The sequence below is a fragment of the Zingiber officinale genome, chromosome 7B (genome assembly GCF_018446385.1).
Source record: "Zingiber officinale cultivar Zhangliang chromosome 7B, Zo_v1.1, whole genome shotgun sequence".
In the NCBI taxonomy this organism is placed as follows: domain Eukaryota; kingdom Viridiplantae; phylum Streptophyta; class Magnoliopsida; order Zingiberales; family Zingiberaceae; genus Zingiber; species Zingiber officinale.
The window spans coordinates 113,267,782-113,284,559 of record NC_055999.1 but is presented as its reverse complement, the minus strand read 5'-3'; the positions used below and the strand labels follow the sequence as shown (position 1 = coordinate 113,284,559).

The window sequence follows — 16,778 nt, the reverse complement described above, 5'->3', positions numbered from 1 at the left end:
AGTTCACCATCATTGTCTAAAATTACTATTCATAATTATTTTCACTTTTTACTGCTCACAAACTCTAAGATATCTAAAAATATATATATATAACTCTTCAACTAGAACGGTTTACTTTTACGAACCTATGTAAAAAAATCAAAAAAAATATTGAATCCGAGCAAATTAAAAATCATAACTCAAATTCCTATGTGAAGAAAGTAAAGTGTAATTAAGATAATAGTATTTTTGTAATTTCTCAATCTAGATAAGAAAATCTAGACAAAAAAATTGCTCTGATAATCAAGCTTACAAATTAACAAAAACAGAAGAAACAATTGATATTTCTAAAATGTATTCTCTATTTAATCAATCATGAATATATTAATATAACTTTTTTTATTTTCTTTTTCACTTTTGTTTCAGTATTTGTGAAACTACTTAATTCCCTTCTATCAAGACCAAAATCAAATAAACCAAAACTTCTCCCAAAATGGGCCATATCATAGCGAGCAACTAACCCCCATAATAATTCATATCAACCAAACACTAGTTTTATGCTTTTATCTTATGAAATATTAGAAAAATAATTTCTTTGTTTTTTTGAAGGACGAGAGGTAGAAATTTTGATATAAGGAAACTGATGATGGCCGCTTTATTTCAATTATATTCATTATCTAAAGATAATCTTCATGTAATACTCGCTCCCTTGCTAACTTTACCTGAAAAATAAGATCATGATAAGACAATATCATCCTCTAGTTTACGATAACGATGCAGTGTATCCTTTGAAGAGTTTCAGATAGAACAATGAAGAACTTACTTGGTGTTCCCAATTTGTGAAACTTGTTATCACCGCAAGTAGTATCGACTGTGTTATGGAGCCACACATAATGCCCACCCAAAGGCCTTTCCCTCTCAAATGCAATGCAAAACCAAGTAAAATAGCAACCGGAATCCCGACCAAATAGAATGCTCCAAGGTTCACATAAGCACCCAAATGCTGCCATCCACTGCCTCTAGCAACCCCTGATATGGTTTGGGTACATATTTATGATTCAATATCTTAAGCAAAGTATAAACATATGAGATGATTCATAGTACTAGAACAATTAGAGAACCTGAGAGAATCCCTGATATGCTGTCTGAGACTACTGTGAGGCACACCATAGGAACCATCTCATAGACATAGTTAACGACCTCTTCCTCGTTGCTGTATGCATAACCCAACACTCTGCGCAGGGCTAAGAGAGTTGCAAGCACAAGAGCCGCCTCCAAAACAGCAAGTAACATTGACACAAGGGCAGCAAACTTAGCACCATTAGGATTCGATGCTCCTAATTCATTCGAGACTCGAGTGCTAGTTCAAAATGAACATGTTAAGGTGTATCTATGTGTGACCAAATAAGCATTATGGTTTCAGAAATACCTTGCTGCACAACCAAGCCCATATGGTATGGAATATAGTAGTGCAACACTGTTGAGGCTGTTCAAGAATGCCAAATTGAATAAGTTACCCATCAAGTATGTGCAGTAATCATTGTTTACTCATGGGTTTTACTTACCAAATTGAGAGGACAGAAGTTTCGAGCTTTGGATAAGGCAAGAGACCAGAGAGCAAGATAAGCAGTTCATAAGACCACCATTCAAGGCTGTGGTAAGGTTGAAACCACAGGTAAGAACTAACGAAAAATAGTAGTACTAAGACATGTCAATTACCATAGCATCAATGCTGATGGTACCGCTACTCGTAAGAACTCGTAAATGCCTTTAAATGCCTCCTTTGTGATCGGAGAACGAGTTAATCTGCAGGAATCTGAGTACCTTATGTATAGAATCAGTATAAGTACATTCAACCAATATGATATACTTAGTGAAACAGCAGCACCAACGTTATACAAGCTTGACTTGTACACCAAAAGCCAACAAAAAAGAACATGAAGGCACAGTGTTGAAACTGAGCTAAGGAGCATAGGAACAATAAGACTTTGAGATTGAAGGAACTTCATTAGGGGTTGAGTGATCGCGTAGGCGAAGAGGCCAGGTATCATCCATATAGCATATCGCTCAGCTTCTTGAGATATGGCAGGGTCTTGTCCTACTAATTGGAGAGGCTTCCCCATTGAGGCCCATACAAGGGAGATAGGGAGGCATACCATTAGAAGAGAAAATATGGCTCTGTAGGTATAGACACCTAATGAATGATACTGTTTTGCTCCGTAGGCTTGTCCACAAAGAGTCTCCAGACCACTGGCCATTCCAACCTGTTGGTCAATCGAAAAATTGAAGCACTGAAGAAGTAGCAACCACAACAATCTAGTACTCGAAAGATCAACAAAACAAGTTTTCAAACAAGCAAAGTAATGCAAGTTTTGCTTCCGTCACTGGAGATGAAATCAAATGTCGAGAAAAAAATTGGACTATAAAGTAAATAAATTACTTGTATTATATTCACACTTCAAAGACACTACAACACTTTTGAGGATCACTCACAATTTTAGAGAGGAAAAGAAAAGGAAGATGAAGAACAACTTTCAACTTGAAGACTCTATATTTTTATTTTTCGTTGGATGATGAAACAAGAATGCAGGGGGAGTATTTATAGTACTCACCATACAAGATACATAGTTGATCAGAAAACTAAATTCTATCTACCAAGAAATTCTATTCCTATCCATTGGATGAGAAAAATACTCTCAACCATACATTTTAATTCTTATCAATTAAATTCTATCTATTGAATGAGAGAAATACTCTCAACCACACATTCTAATTTCTATCTGTTAAATCTTATCCATTGAATGAGAAAAAAATACTCCCGTCTATATTTTTATTCTTATCCGTTAACGGGTTGGTATTGATCTTCAACACTCCCCCTCAACACCAATCCTTTGTATTGTGCTGAGTTAATAACGGAACATCTTAAATTTGTTGGCGTTTAATCCTTTTGTAAACACGTCAGCAACTTGATCATCTATACTGATTTGTCTCATCTCAATTTCTCCTTGCAGAACTTTTTCTCTGATAAAATGATAATGAACTTCAACATGCTTAGTTCTTGCATGAAAGATTGGATTTTCTGCCAAACGAATTGCTGATTGATTGTCACAATATACTGGAACTGCATAATCTACTGGTTGATGTAGATTATTCATTAGTTGTATTATCCATGTGCTCTCTTGAGCTGCCATTGCTGCTGCTCAATACTCAACTTCAGTAGTTGACAATGATACAGTTGGTTGTCTCTTGCTGCACCACGAGATTGTTCCAGAACCAAGCTTGAATACATAACCAGTTGTTGATCTTCTTGTGTCACAATCTCCTGCATAGTCAGCATCGCAGTAGCCAACTAACTTGCAGTCTTCATTTCTTTTGTACAAAAGGCCATAATCAGTTGTGCTCTTTACATATCTTAATATTCGTCAAGCTGCTTCCAAATAAGGCTTATTTGGATTTTGCATATACCGACTTATCACACTGACTGCATAAGAAATATTAGGTCGAGTTAAGGTTAAGTAGATGAGACTGCCTACCAATTGTTGATACATAGTTGCATCTTCTAAACTTTTCCCTTCATGTGCACACATTCTGATATTTGGCTCCATAGGTGTCGAGATCGGCTTGCATTCGAGCATTCCAAACTTTTTCAACAAGTCTTTGGAATATTTTTGTTGACAAAGAAATATTCCATTTTGTGTGCGATCAATCTCTAAACCAAGAAAATGCTTAAGTTGCCCAAGTTCTTTCATTTGAAAGCGAACTGATAAATTCTCCTTTGTTTGAAGAATTTCTTCTTTGTCATCGCCTGTTATGACTAGGTCATCCACATATATTAACACGATAGCTAATTTTCCTTTATTTGTTTTGATAAATAAGCTGGAATCTGCAGATGTTACTAAATAACCACTTTGAGTTAGAAATTCAACATTTTTACCATACCACGCCTTGGGTGCTTGTTTCAATCCGTAGAGTGCTTTCCGTAGCTTACACACATATTAAGGATGATGTTGGTTCTGAAAACCTATTGGTTGGATCATATAAATTTCCCGATCCAATTCTCCATGAAGAAAAGCATTCTTCACATCCATCTGCCATAAATTCCAGTCTTTGTTGGCTGCAAGTGAAAGAAGGATTCGTACAGTTGTAAGTTTTGCCACTGGACTAAATGTTTCATCATAGTCTAGTCCATACTATTGAGAGAAACCACGAGCTACCAATTGTGCCTTGTACCTCTCGATTGACCCATCTGGACGACGCTTTATTTTGAAAACTCACTTGCAAGAAATAGGTTTCACATCTCTTGGTTTTGGTATGAGATCCCAAGTTTGATTTTGCTGCAGTGCATCAATCTTTTCTTTCATAGCTATCACCCACTCAGGGTTTTGCGATGCTTCTTCAAATGTCTCAGGCTCTGTTGCTTCTTCAACTATGGCTGCATTGCCATATTTTGGATTTGGCCTTCGTGTTCTGATTGACCTTCGGAGTTGAGATTGTGGAGTTGATTCTTCCATTTCACTAGGTCTCTCTTCTTCATTTGGTTGCTGATATATGTCAGTTTGCCAAGGACTCTGAGCCACTCCTTGTTCAATATCATTGTCATTTGGATCTCCTGATTCATCTGAACTTGGTTGAAGTTAAACAATATGCTCTCTCATCTTTTGTTGCAATTTGTCTTCGAGGTCTTTAGAATCTGACAACACCTCCTTAACGGGATTCCACCAAGAAGATGCTTCATCAAACACTACATTTCGTGAAGTGTAACATCTTCCACTTGTTGGATCGCAACATTTCCACCCCTTTCTTTGGCTATCATATCCCACAAAGATACATCTAATAGCTTTCTTGTCAAACTTGGTTCGTAAGTGATCAGAAACAAATACATAACATACGCAACCAAATACTCGAAAGTAGCTAACTGTAGGTTTTATGTTCCATAATTTCTCAAAAGGTGAAATGAATTCTAACCTTGGTTGAGGAAGTTTGTTAATGACAAAAGTTGCAGCCCTCATTGCTTCAGCCCAAAACCGTCCAGGTACATTCTTGTCGTGCAACATACTCCGACAAACTTCTGCAAGATGTCGGTTCTTTCTTTCTGCTACACCATTCTGCTGTGGTGTGTTGGCACATGTGTACTGATAGTATATTCGACTTTCTCTTAAGTATTGGGAGAACTCTCTTGAGTTATATTCTCCCCCGTTGTCTGTACGTAGACAACAGATCTTTGTTCCCAATTCTCCTTCGACTGACTGTTTGAACTCTTTAAACTTGAAAAATGTATTAGATTTTTCTTTCATAAATAAGATCCAGACATACCTTGAGAAGTCATCAATGAATGTCACCATGTACCGCATACCGCCGATTGATGGTTGCTTAACGGGTCCGAATACATCAGAGTGGACTAACTCTAATGGTTCTTTTGCTTTAAACTTTGACTCTTGATATGGTAATTGGTGTGCTTTACCATATTGACATCCCGCACATACCATGTCTGTTCGTATGTCTAGTTGAGGAAGCCCCTTAAGCATTGACTTCTTCATCATCATGTTTAACTTGGAATAGTTAACATGACCTAATCTCATATGTCATATGTCTGATGTTTCACTTTTCCTTGTCTTGTCTATATATGCAGACTCCGTTGACATCACATAGACCGACTCTAGTTGTTGCCCCTCCATTATCGGTGTTTCTAATATTTTGAGATTTTGATATACCTTTACATCTTCATGACCGAATAGAACATAGTGACCTGATGATGTTAGTTGAGACGTAGATAATAAATTTTTCTTCATTCCTGGGACATGATAGACATCTTGAAGTGACACCTGGTTAGAATTATATCGGGGCGTAATTATTGTCTTACCAATGTGAGGTATTGGTAACCTTGAGTTGTTGGCTGTCACCACCATACGAGCTCCCTTATATTCAGACAAGTTTTGTTGCTTTTCTTTATCACCTGTCATGTGATTTGAGCAGCCTGAATCTACGATCCAATCATTTTTGTAGTTAATCTTGTCTGACATTGTTGTAAAAGCTACTTCATTTTCCTCTGCAGCGAACAAGGCTTCAGCATCCCAGTCATCTTCGCTATTCTCCTTAGGATTGGAGGTAGAAGTATTACTCTGAACAAACTTTTTCTTGGCCCAGCAATCTTTTGCCATGTGGCCCACCTTCCCACAGTTGTAACACTTGCCAATAAACTTTCTATTATTGACATGATTCTGTGGGGCTTTTCTTGGATGATGACCTTCATTGCCTTGATAATTCTATACTTTGTCACCATCCTTTTTAGATCCATCGCCAGCATGTCGTTTGAAGCTGCCCTTACTTTTATTGGTGTAGAGCGCTTCCTCCTCACCCTTTAGCGAGACTTCTCCCATTTGCTTAGCCATAGCTTCTTGGCCTGCAAGTAAATTTTTAAACTCAAGAAGTGATGGTTGTGTTGGCCATCCTTGTATAGCAGCAACAAATCCTCGATATTCTGGTTTCAAACCATGGATAATTATTCTCTTTATCCTGATTTCCCCAATAGGAGCTGTTGGATCTAATTCTGAAATTTCGCGACATATCAACTTTATCTTGTGAAAGTATTGGGCAATCGTTTTGTCACGTTGCCCTATTGCTAATAGCTCATTCTCCAGGAGTTGCAATCTTGCATCATTTTTCTTTGAAAATAGTGTAGCAAAGGTATCTCATACTTCCTTTGGTGTTTTGGCATCTCGAATGTGCTCCAACATTTCTTCTTCAATTGTGATTTTTAAAGCAAACATTGCTTTACCTGCTTTGATCCTCCATTTTCGCAAGATGCCATTAGCATCTTGTGCTGGTTGCATGACTTCACTACGACTAACAACCTCTCAAAGATCCTGACCTTGTAGGTAGGACTCTATACATGTTGTCCACGTGTTGTAGTTTTTGTTGTTGAGTTTCTTGACTCCTCCTACTACTTGAAGGTCGCCCATCGTGTCGGAAAGATTTTGATTATACCGAACAAGTTTGATTAACAACCTTGTACAATATAAACCCCCTCACGATTCAAGATAACTCCACCAAGAACAATCCCTGATCGTTCAACTCTGATACCAATTGTCGAGAAAAAAATTGGACTATAAACAAGTAAATAAATTACTTGTATTATATTCACACTTCAAAGACACTACAACACTTTTGAGGATCACTCACAATTTTAGAGAAGAAAAGAAAAGGAAGATGAAGAACAACTTTCAACTTGAAGACTCTATACTTTTATTTTTCGTTGGATGATGAAACAAGAATGCAGGGAGAGTATTTATAGTACTCACCATACAAGATACATAGTTGATCAGAAAACTAAATTCTATCTACCAAGAAATTCTATCTCTATCCATTGGATGAGAGAAATACTCTCAACCATACATTTTAATTCTTATCAATTAAATTCTATCTATTGAATGAGAGAAATACTCTCAACCACACATTCTAATTTCTATCTGTTAGATCTTATCCATTGAATGAGAAAAAATATTCTCATCTATATTTTTATTCTTATCCGTTAACGGGTTGGTATTGATCTTCAACATCAAACTGCAGACAAAAAATTCCATCCGTGTTCTGAAAGTCATAAGCATAGTAAGAGAAGGCCATTAACCATATCAAACTTTTTTTTATTATTCACTCATTATGATTAGATACATGAATTTTATTCCTCACTGATTCAGTCTTGAATCATTTTCAACATCTGTTAAGAGTTCTCTTAGTTCTTCCTCTACCCTTCCATCTATCGAAACCTTCCACTATAATCATGCAGAAATTTGATCATGTAATCGTGTAACCAAAACAAATAAAATAAATATATACGAAGTACAACATTGTGTGTCTCCATTGGTATGAGACCTTTTGGGTAAAACCCAAGAGCAAAGCTATGAGGGTTTAGACCCAAAGTAGGCAATATCATATCATTATAAAAATATGTGAATATCTTTCGATCACAACAAATGGTATCAGAGTTATGGTTCAGACCAAGTGCCATATGAGATTGCCTTAAATGAAGTTGAGGTGGGGACAAAACAGATCAAGGTGACCGGATGCTCGTGAGAAAGTCCAGAGCAGATCAGGGTGGCCGGATGTACAAAGAGAGACCCAAAACATGTCAGGGAAGTCCAAAGCAGGTCAGGATGACCGGATGCTCACAAGGAAGTCCATAGCAGATTAGAGTGACCAGATACTCATAACGAGACTCAAAGCAGGTCAGGAAAGCCCAGAGTAGGCCAGAGTAACCAGATACTCACGAGGAGGTCTAAAGCGGGTCAAGATGACCGGATGACTAGATGCTCGAGAAAAGACCCTGAGTACGTCGTCCAAGGAAGTATAAAGTGGACAATATTGTCTCCTAATGCTTCAGTTTATTGGTTGTATACAGAAGAAAGAAAAGCCAAATCGAATGCTTCTTCCATCTAAAAACATGTTCTCTTACTGAGTGACAGAACTTATTGACGCCGCCGGTGAGACCAACCAAGAGCGGAAGGGGAGCACCGAGAAGCACGGATTGGGTGGGGTGTTTGCACTGCTCACATCATCTAGGGGGTGAACTTACCCTGCGCAACCAGAACCGGAAGGAAGAGGACTTACAAGGACGCTGAAGCCCGAGACGTTGGCGAGTGAGAAGGCGATGGCGGCGGCGGCGAGGTTGAGCTCGCCGAGGTGGCCGACCACCATGGTGGAGGACACCTGAACCAGGAATTGCGACATCAACACGCCCACCATCGGCGCCGCCACGTACGCTATCCGCCGGGCTTCCTCAGTGGCTTCGCCGCAGCACCACCGCCGCCTGCTCGGCCCATCCCACTGTATCAGCTGCTCCTCCATCTCCCTCTCCCTCTCCCTCTCCGCGGCTGCCGCTGACTTCTCTTGCTAGGGCGAAATCTGAAGGCCGAACACAATTTTTCAACAAGACAAGATTTTTATAGAAAAAAAATTCTCCAAAATTCAATTTTTAACGCACAAATTTATACTGCAGATTAATATCGGCAACCGGATGAATTCAGGACAGAGGCGACAACAGAAGAACATGTATATATTTTAAAATATTCGTTGGTGGAGCCAGAAACTTTATAACCCCGGGCCGATCTGATAACCCAAAGGCCGGGCCGATCTGTCTCACTTTTTTTCCGTTGTGCTAAAACGACGAGCCAGAGCCATATACCGTTGGTGGTGTTGCGGCCAACTAAACTAATAAAATACCGTTGTTTGATCTCCTTTTGATCTGTATAATTGACTAGTTTAACGGATGTCCTTTTGATCTAAAACGACGAGGTGCTCTAATAAAATACCGTTGTTTGATGTCCTTTTGATCTGTATAATTGACTAGTTTAAAGGATCAATTGCATCAAATATAATAGCATAATAGATTTGCCACGTGAATTGAATCGGGCAGGTCAACTAAACTAATCAAGTTGAATAGACTAGATCAATTGATTAAATCCTAATGAGGAATTTCAAATTATTCAAAGAATTTCTTCACAAAATTTTATTAAAATTTTATAGTATCATTAAGAAATTCTTAAAAAATACTATAATGCATGAATTAAGAAAAAACCAACTATCATCTCTTTCCTTGCGATAATGAAGTTTATACATATCCAATTTAATATACACACAAATAAAGATGATAATATTTTTGCAATTTTTCTATCTAGAGATCTAGACAATGCAAATGAATATGAACCATTTTAAACAAGCAAATTTAGAAAAGAAAAGAGACTTACTGTGATAATCATTCTCACGAATGAACAAAAAGAGAAAAAACAATTGATAGTTTTGAAAAAGGTGTTTTTACTTACTGAAAAATCACTATTGAAGGCTTTGAGAATTGCAGATCTTCAGTAAAAGGCCAATCTGTTCTAATTCTGTGTGGATGATTTGATAAAGAAATTAAGTTTTGGTAACTGATAAAATATGGGGTACTTTTGGCACTGCAAACCGCTTGATATGATCAGATTATAATGACGACAGAAGAAAATATGGCGAATAAATTGTTGGATTTTAAAAATAAATTTTCATTTTAAAACTCATTATTGGCTTAGATTTTTAGTTTAAATAAAAAATATGGTTCCAAAATGAAGAACCAGATTTTTACAGAATTTTTATAGACTCCATTAATATCTAGCCAACTCGCACTGTATATATTATATTTTAAATTGTTAGACATTCACATCAATTTCCTATCACTATATCTAAAATTTAAGATAAATAATTCACTTTATTAAATTTAGACAATCATTTTTTATTAGTCACTATATTAACTACCCTAAAAATTTTATTATCTTTAATTTTTTATTATTGTCTTTTCTTTCTTCTATTTTTTAGTATTATATTTATAGAAAGAGTAGAAGGAGAGAGATTAAAAAATATATTATTTTACTTTTAGGATAGACGTTTCATTTTTTAAATTTAGATAATCACAATTTATCAAATCTAAATTTAAGGAATACATAGGGTAGTTGATGCAAAGGTTTTTTACCTACCCTATCTAAAATTTAAGATAAAATCTTTAGATAGAATAACTAATGTGCATGCTCTTACATCGATGATGCGTCGATATAGGGAGGCCCACCTGGCATGGGGTCAATTGTCAAGGTAGAGGTCAAAGTCAAGATGGTCAATGCCCGGGTGTCAAAGGGTCAAACGGAGGACAATTGGAACAGCCGGTCAGGAGTCAGGGTCCGATCGACGAGAGACATGTCCGAGCGGACCTCTCGTACAGCTCGTGATAATATGTAAAACAGCTGACGCTCAGTTTGGAGCAGCAGGATGCTAAAGGAGAACGGATAGCTTGTCCGAGCGGGGGAGGGCATGTTACTACACAGTCACCGTTGGGAATAGCAATTGAGGCCGACAACACGGAGGAGTCCCTGCCGAGCGGCTACCCCGCTGGGCCAAGCAGCGGGACCTGCCTATGGATGGAGCGGAGGAGTCCTGGTTGAGTGACTACCCCGCTCGGTTAAGCAACGTGACCACTGTAGTATCTCTCGACATCTTTTTGGGAGATAGTGTCGCTGACACGAGGCATGGTCGACAGGCGGATCGTACGGCGGAAGCTTCTACTGTCTTGTCAGGGATATGCATACCTTATTAAGGTATGGTGTCAAAGGTACTTTCCTAACAAGTCATTTCATAGGATATATTGGAGAACGTGTCCATACCTTGAGAAGCGTGCACGTCACCCACCAAGGTTCTATATAAAGGGGAGTTCATCACCGGCGGAGGTACGCGTGATTCGTGGTTTACTCTAGTTCTACTGTTGCTCCACTTTCTTTCACTATTCTGGTGAGTGACTTTAGCATCGGAGGGTCAACGCCGGGGGACCCCTTCCCTAGCTCGGCACTGACGTTGCTTGTTTTGTAGAGCGGAACGAGGTCTACAGCCGGTCAGCGAAGCCGCCACATCCTCAGCTTTCCACCTTCCCGCTTTTGGATAGGATCATTTTGGCGTCGTTTGTGGAAACGTAGCCTACATCCAAACGAGAAGATGTAGGACGCTGGACGATTCACCATGGTGATGATGACGCAAGAGGAGCTCGACATGCTGATAAAAGCTCGAGTGGAAAAAATAATGGAGTAACAGCAACAACAAGCGTTGGCTGAGCGCCAAGCTCAGGAGCTCACAACGTCTTCTTGAAGCATGAGCCAAAAATATCCGGCCAGAAGGATCTTTCGAGGAGATGAAAGCGTCCACAGTGTCTTGCCCATTCAACCAATGGGGCATGGACATCGTTGGACCGTTTCTAATGACGACCGCTCAGCGAAGATTCCTACTCGTCGTCGTGGATTATTTTTCAAAATGGGTAGAAGCCAAGCCGTTAGCAAAAATAACTGAATAGATGGTCATTAAATTTGTCTGGCAGAACATCTTGTGTCGGTTCGGCATTCCCCGTCGGCTCGTGTCAAGACAACGGGAGGCAGTTCGCCGATCAGAGACTCAGGGAGTGGTGTGAAGGTTATGACATTCAGTAAGCCTTCACCTCAGTGGCTTATCCCTAAAGCAACGGCCAAGCGGAAGTCACCAACCGAGAGATCCTTAGAGGTCTACAAGCTCGGCTTGACCACGCAAGAGGCAGCTGGGTCGATGAGTTCCCTAGCGTCCTGTGGGCCCTTCGCACGACTCCAAAGGAGGCGATCGACATAACACCATTTCATCTGGTGTACGACGGTGAAGTGTTAGTCCCGGTGAAAGTTACAGTAGAATCCGATCGGGTGTAGCTCTACAATGAGGGGAATGCCGAGCGAAGGCTTATGGAGCTCGATTTGGTGGACGAGGCATGGGATAAGGCTGTCATTCAGCTGATAGCATACCGACAATGGATCAAGCAGAACTACAACTAGAGGGTGATCCCGAGATCCTTCCAGGTCGACGATCTGGTGTGGAAGAGAATAAAGTCGGTCGGCGACGTCACCAAACTCGAAGCCCCATGGGTGGGACCTTACAAGGTCGTGCAAAAGCTCCGCTCGAGAGCCTACTACATACAGGATGAAGACAGAAGATAGCTCGAGCGACCGTGGAGCGCGAACCATCTCCAACCCTATAGGGCAGGGGTGAGAGGTGCGTGAATAAATATAGATGTACCTGTATAAATGCATGTATGTCTTCTAGATGCAGGATAAATATGAATAAAATCACAAGTGTTCCAGACTCTTGAGCCAATCGGCTAAGTTAAAAGTCGAGTGGCGACTATAAACCCTAGTCTTCACTGACGGTCGAGCGGCGACCTTAAACCCTTGTCTACGTCAACGGTCGAGTGGTGACCTTAAACTCTCATCTACGTCAACGGTCGAGCGGCGACCTTAAACCCTCATCTACATCAACGGTCGAGCGGCGACCTTAAACCCTCGTCTACGTCAACGGTTGAGCGGCGACCTTAAATCCTCGTCTACATCAACAGTCGAGTGACAACCTTAAACTCTTGTCTACATCAACGATTGAGCGGCGACTTTAAACTCTTGTCTACGTCAACGATCGAGTGACGACTTTAAACTTACGTCAACGGTCGAGCGGCGACCTTAAATCCACATCTACATCAATGGTCGAGCGGTGACCTTAAACCCTCGTTTGCGTCAACGGTCAAATGGCGACCTTAAACCCTCTTCTACGTCAATGGTCGAGCGGCAACTTTAAACTCTCATCTACGTCAACGGTCGAGCGGCAACCTTAAACCCTCGTCTACGTCAACGGTTAATCAACGACCTTAAACTCTTGTCTACGTCAACGGTCGAGCGGTGACATTAAACTCTTGTCTACGTCAACAGTTGAGCGACGACCTTAAGCTCTTGTCTACGTCAACAGTTGAGTGGTAACCTTAAATCCATGTCTTCACCAATGGTCGAGCGGTGACCTTAAACTCATGTCTCCACCAATGGTCGAGCGGCGACCTTAAACCCTGGTCTTCGTCAACCGTTGAGCGACGACGTTAAACCCTAGTCTTTATCGACGGTTGATTGGAAACCTTAAACTCTTGTCTACGTATTTCAATTGTCGAGCGGCGATGTTAAACCCCGGTCTTCATCAACAGTCAAGCGGTGACTTTAAACCCAAGCCTACAACAAAAAATGGCTAATCGACCACTCTAAAGCTAAGCCTACTACAAATGAAGATGATTGACAAATATATAATCCGAAAATAAGGCCGATCAGGAAACGTGCTTCTTCAAGAAGTAATAGTTTTCACTAAAATAAGGCTGCTCGGCAGCGTTGAAGTGATCGCTCGGACATCTCAACAACTAGTTAAGTCACCGATCGGTGGGCTATGGAACCACACTTGGATTTTTTTTTTGTAAAACGGTAAACGGTTCGTAATCCCACCTGAGCCTGGACGACAATGTATGAATAAACAAGTGCCAAATCAAACAAGCAAGGAAATGTCGAACAACGATGCGGGGTGATACTTGATTAGGCATACTTAGATTAAGAAAAGTATGCTAAACGAGCAAACTTGCATTAACACTTAGAAAATTTTTCCAAAATATCGAGGGCAGTACAAAAAAGAGGCAAACTTCGCAAGACGCGGGCTCACTCGAAGTAGTCCAGCACATCGTCGGGCAGTGACTTGGTCAACTTGTCCCGACTGATGACCTTATTAGTCAGAGTGGCAGGGATATGGCCATCGCCCTTTAGCTGGTCGAGCGTCCCATCGATGGCGAGGTTGAAAAGGCGGAGGGCCTGGTCGGTGAGCCGGTCATTGAAAGGGTCCAAGCTGAGGTAGTCCCACTTCATAAGCTCGAACCGGCTTGACTCCGCGCCTTGATAAACCTCCAAAGCCGTTCGGGAGGCCTCCAGTTTGGCTTTCATTGAAGCTAGTGCGGCATCCTTAGCGTCCAACTTTTCTTGGCTGCTGCTTGTTCAGTCGATCGACTCTCCCGTTCAGCGTTCAGTGCTGCCTCCGTCTCCTTCAGACTCTGAGCCAGGACTTGAGCATCTTTGTTCTTGATCTCTAAATCCTCGATGGCTTAGAGCTTCCTAGTGTTGGACAAGTGGATCTTTACTTTAAAGGAGGTGGCCTGCTTGTTGACCCTTGCCAGCTGCATTGCATGCTCGGTGTGCTTGCCCTTTTCTGTCTCCAACAGCTCAGAGCTCCTTTGCAGATCGGCCTTTAACTGAGCCACCTTGGCGCTCATCTGCTCTAAGCGCGCTTGAGAAGTAGCTGATTGGCCACTCGAAGCACGCAGCTGCTGAACTTCATGCTCCAAATAGGCGAGCCTGTGGCACATGGTCAGGCTTTCTACCCAGAACTACAACAACAAGAAAATTGTAAGTGTCGAACAGATAAAAAGTAAATGCAAAAACAGTGTACATACCCTAGTGGACATCTGAGTGTGACTGTTAGCGAGCTCTCCCGGAGAGCTGATTGCCACACGGGCCTGGGCATCGGCCCATATTTGTGCGAGCAGCCCTTGGATCCTTATTTGGTGCTTAGGGGTGCGGGACACCGGGTTGTGCACATCGCGATACTCGTCGGTCGGTAAATGGATAATCACCATTATTTGTCTCTGGCTGCTCAGGCTAGAGGGGTCTGAGGTCACTCTGCCTGTAAACCAGGACGTGGGAACTGACTGAATATGGGACACTTGGGCCGCTGGCAAGGATTGACGCGTCATGAAGGCGATCGGCGGTGCATAAATGGTCCCTTGCGGCAGCCTGGGCAAGCACGGTGTCAGGTCGGATGAAAGGGGGGGGGGGGGGTGAAGCACTACCTCTGGTTGTCCAAGAGGAGCGGGTGTAGATGTCTCGCCCCACTCAGAGGATGGTGGCGAGCCGCCTCATGCTGGAGGCTGTAGGGCGGAAGTGGCGGAACGGGAGAATGCTTCCGTACGGCGTCTCTTGCGCTGTCGTACGGGTTCTCCGGAAGTGGCTGACTCCGAAGCCACTCCACTAGCAGTCGTCTGGCTGGCTCCCCCTCCTCTCCCCAGCACTTGCGTTCCCTCTTTGTTGTTGAGCGGATCCTCGTGGGATCTGACCAGTTGCAGGACGCAACTCTCCAGCTCAGCCATGGCCACAGCATTGATATTTGTGTCCACAAGCTTACACTTGTCGGCCAGACATGCTCGCAACATGATTCGAGCTACAAAAGAGGAGAAAAAATCAGTTAGATTCAAAGATTGGGGAAAGAAAGAGCATACCTAGGCTGGACGGAAGTTTCGTGCGGATTGGGCTCAAGCTGAACACATAAAGGACGCCCTCCGGTAGCAGGTTATGAATGTGGTACTTCTGATTGGCCAAGTTTGAAGCTGTCTGGAGATAGTCTGATCGACTTTTGTACTTCTTGAGCGATGGTGGGCTCGTCACTTCTAGCTGTCAGCCGGTCGGGAAATCTGGCCGCTTGGGGAAATGAACAAAGAAGTAGTGGTCCCTTCAATGCTTATTGGAGGACAACATTTTGTTAAAGAAGACCAAGTCCACTCAAGCTTGGAACAAAAAGGTCTCCAACTTGGATAATTTTGGATAATAAAAATAATGGAAGAGCCGAGAAGTCAAAGGAATATCGTGCAGGCGAAACAGAACTACGTCTCTACATGGCAACCTAAAGGAGTTCAGCATTAATTGATTAAGAGAAATATTGAAGTATTTAAAGAATGCGGAAAAGAAAGGATGAACAGGGAACCACAGATCGGCTGTGAACTAATCCTTAAAGAAACATAAAAAACCCGGTAGTGGTGCATGTGGCCGGTCAAAGGCAGAAGGAATAACAATTTGATAGCTAGAAGGAAATTGGTAGGCAGATGTTAGACTCTCAACGTCATCCCCGTCGAACCTGGACTCGGTGGAAGTATATCATAGCCTAGGGACAGGGACAGGGGGTTGCGAGGAAGTGGCTATTCAAAACGGAGTCGAGGAAGAACAACGAACATATTCAAATGAAAAAAAGTGAAGGAGCTTACAGGAAAGATCGCCGATGAAGAAGAAGAAGCGAAGCATCGCGAAGAAAGCTTGAGGAAGGAAGAAGGCGGTGACTCACGTGGGTTTTATAAGCCTCGCGGTTGATTGACCTGAGTCGTCCAATCCAGGGTTGCGAAAAACTAAGAGGAGATCTAACCGTTGAATTTAAAAAGGCGCTTGTCACGTCGCCAACAGATATCCGCCTGTCACGTCAAACGTGCGGCGATAGAAAGTATGACATATAGCGTTCAGTTATCAAGCGACATTAATAAGACTTAATTAAAAGGTATGGCCACCTACTCAGCCATAATGATCAAAGATTTGCACGGTCTTCAAGAAATTTGGATGACGTCAGGACGCTCAACCAAGGAGCACAAGGAAAGGAGAAAATTCATCAAG

The 16,778-nt window shown here is 41.6% G+C and overlaps 1 protein-coding gene across 5 annotated transcripts; it reads right to left on the bottom strand.

Annotated features, from left to right (window-relative positions):
* Window positions 1-562: 562 nt before the first annotated feature.
* Window positions 563-8,973, bottom strand: LOC122006970 (protein DETOXIFICATION 10-like). Of its 5 annotated transcripts, XM_042562687.1 has the most exons (8): window positions 8,957-8,973; window positions 8,584-8,877; window positions 1,699-2,243; window positions 1,545-1,631; window positions 1,409-1,465; window positions 1,101-1,339; window positions 803-1,008; window positions 563-701 (listed from the first exon to the last, which is right to left on the bottom strand). In XM_042562687.1, exons 2-8 carry the CDS (start codon window positions 8,818-8,820, stop codon window positions 657-659), a joined length of 1,416 nt encoding a protein of 471 aa, XP_042418621.1. In that variant the 5' UTR covers window positions 8,821-8,877; window positions 8,957-8,973; the 3' UTR covers window positions 563-656. The 5 variants fall into 5 exon arrangements, with proteins under 5 accessions (XP_042418621.1, XP_042418625.1, XP_042418622.1 ...); XM_042562691.1 differs by lacking the exons at window positions 8,584-8,877; window positions 8,957-8,973 and adding an exon at window positions 8,429-8,561; XM_042562688.1 differs by lacking the exons at window positions 8,584-8,877; window positions 8,957-8,973 and adding an exon at window positions 7,159-7,259.
* Between the last annotated feature and the right edge of the window lie 7,805 nt (window positions 8,974-16,778).

What these genes read in the sequence shown, in the direction of transcription:
- LOC122006970 (XM_042562687.1), bottom strand. Translation starts at nt 8,820, where the DNA reads ATGGAGGAGCAGCTGATACAGTGGGATGGGCCGAGCAGGCGGCGGTGG. An exon ending in CATATCAGGGATTCTCTCAG is followed by an intron (nt 1,009 to 1,100) that starts GTTCTCTAATTG and finishes AAACCATATCAG; the next exon opens with GGGTTGCTAGAGGCAGTGGA. An exon ending in TCACAAATTGGGAACACCAA is followed by an intron (nt 702 to 802) that starts GTAAGTTCTTCA and finishes CTTATTTTTCAG; the next exon opens with GTAAAGTTAGCAAGGGAGCG.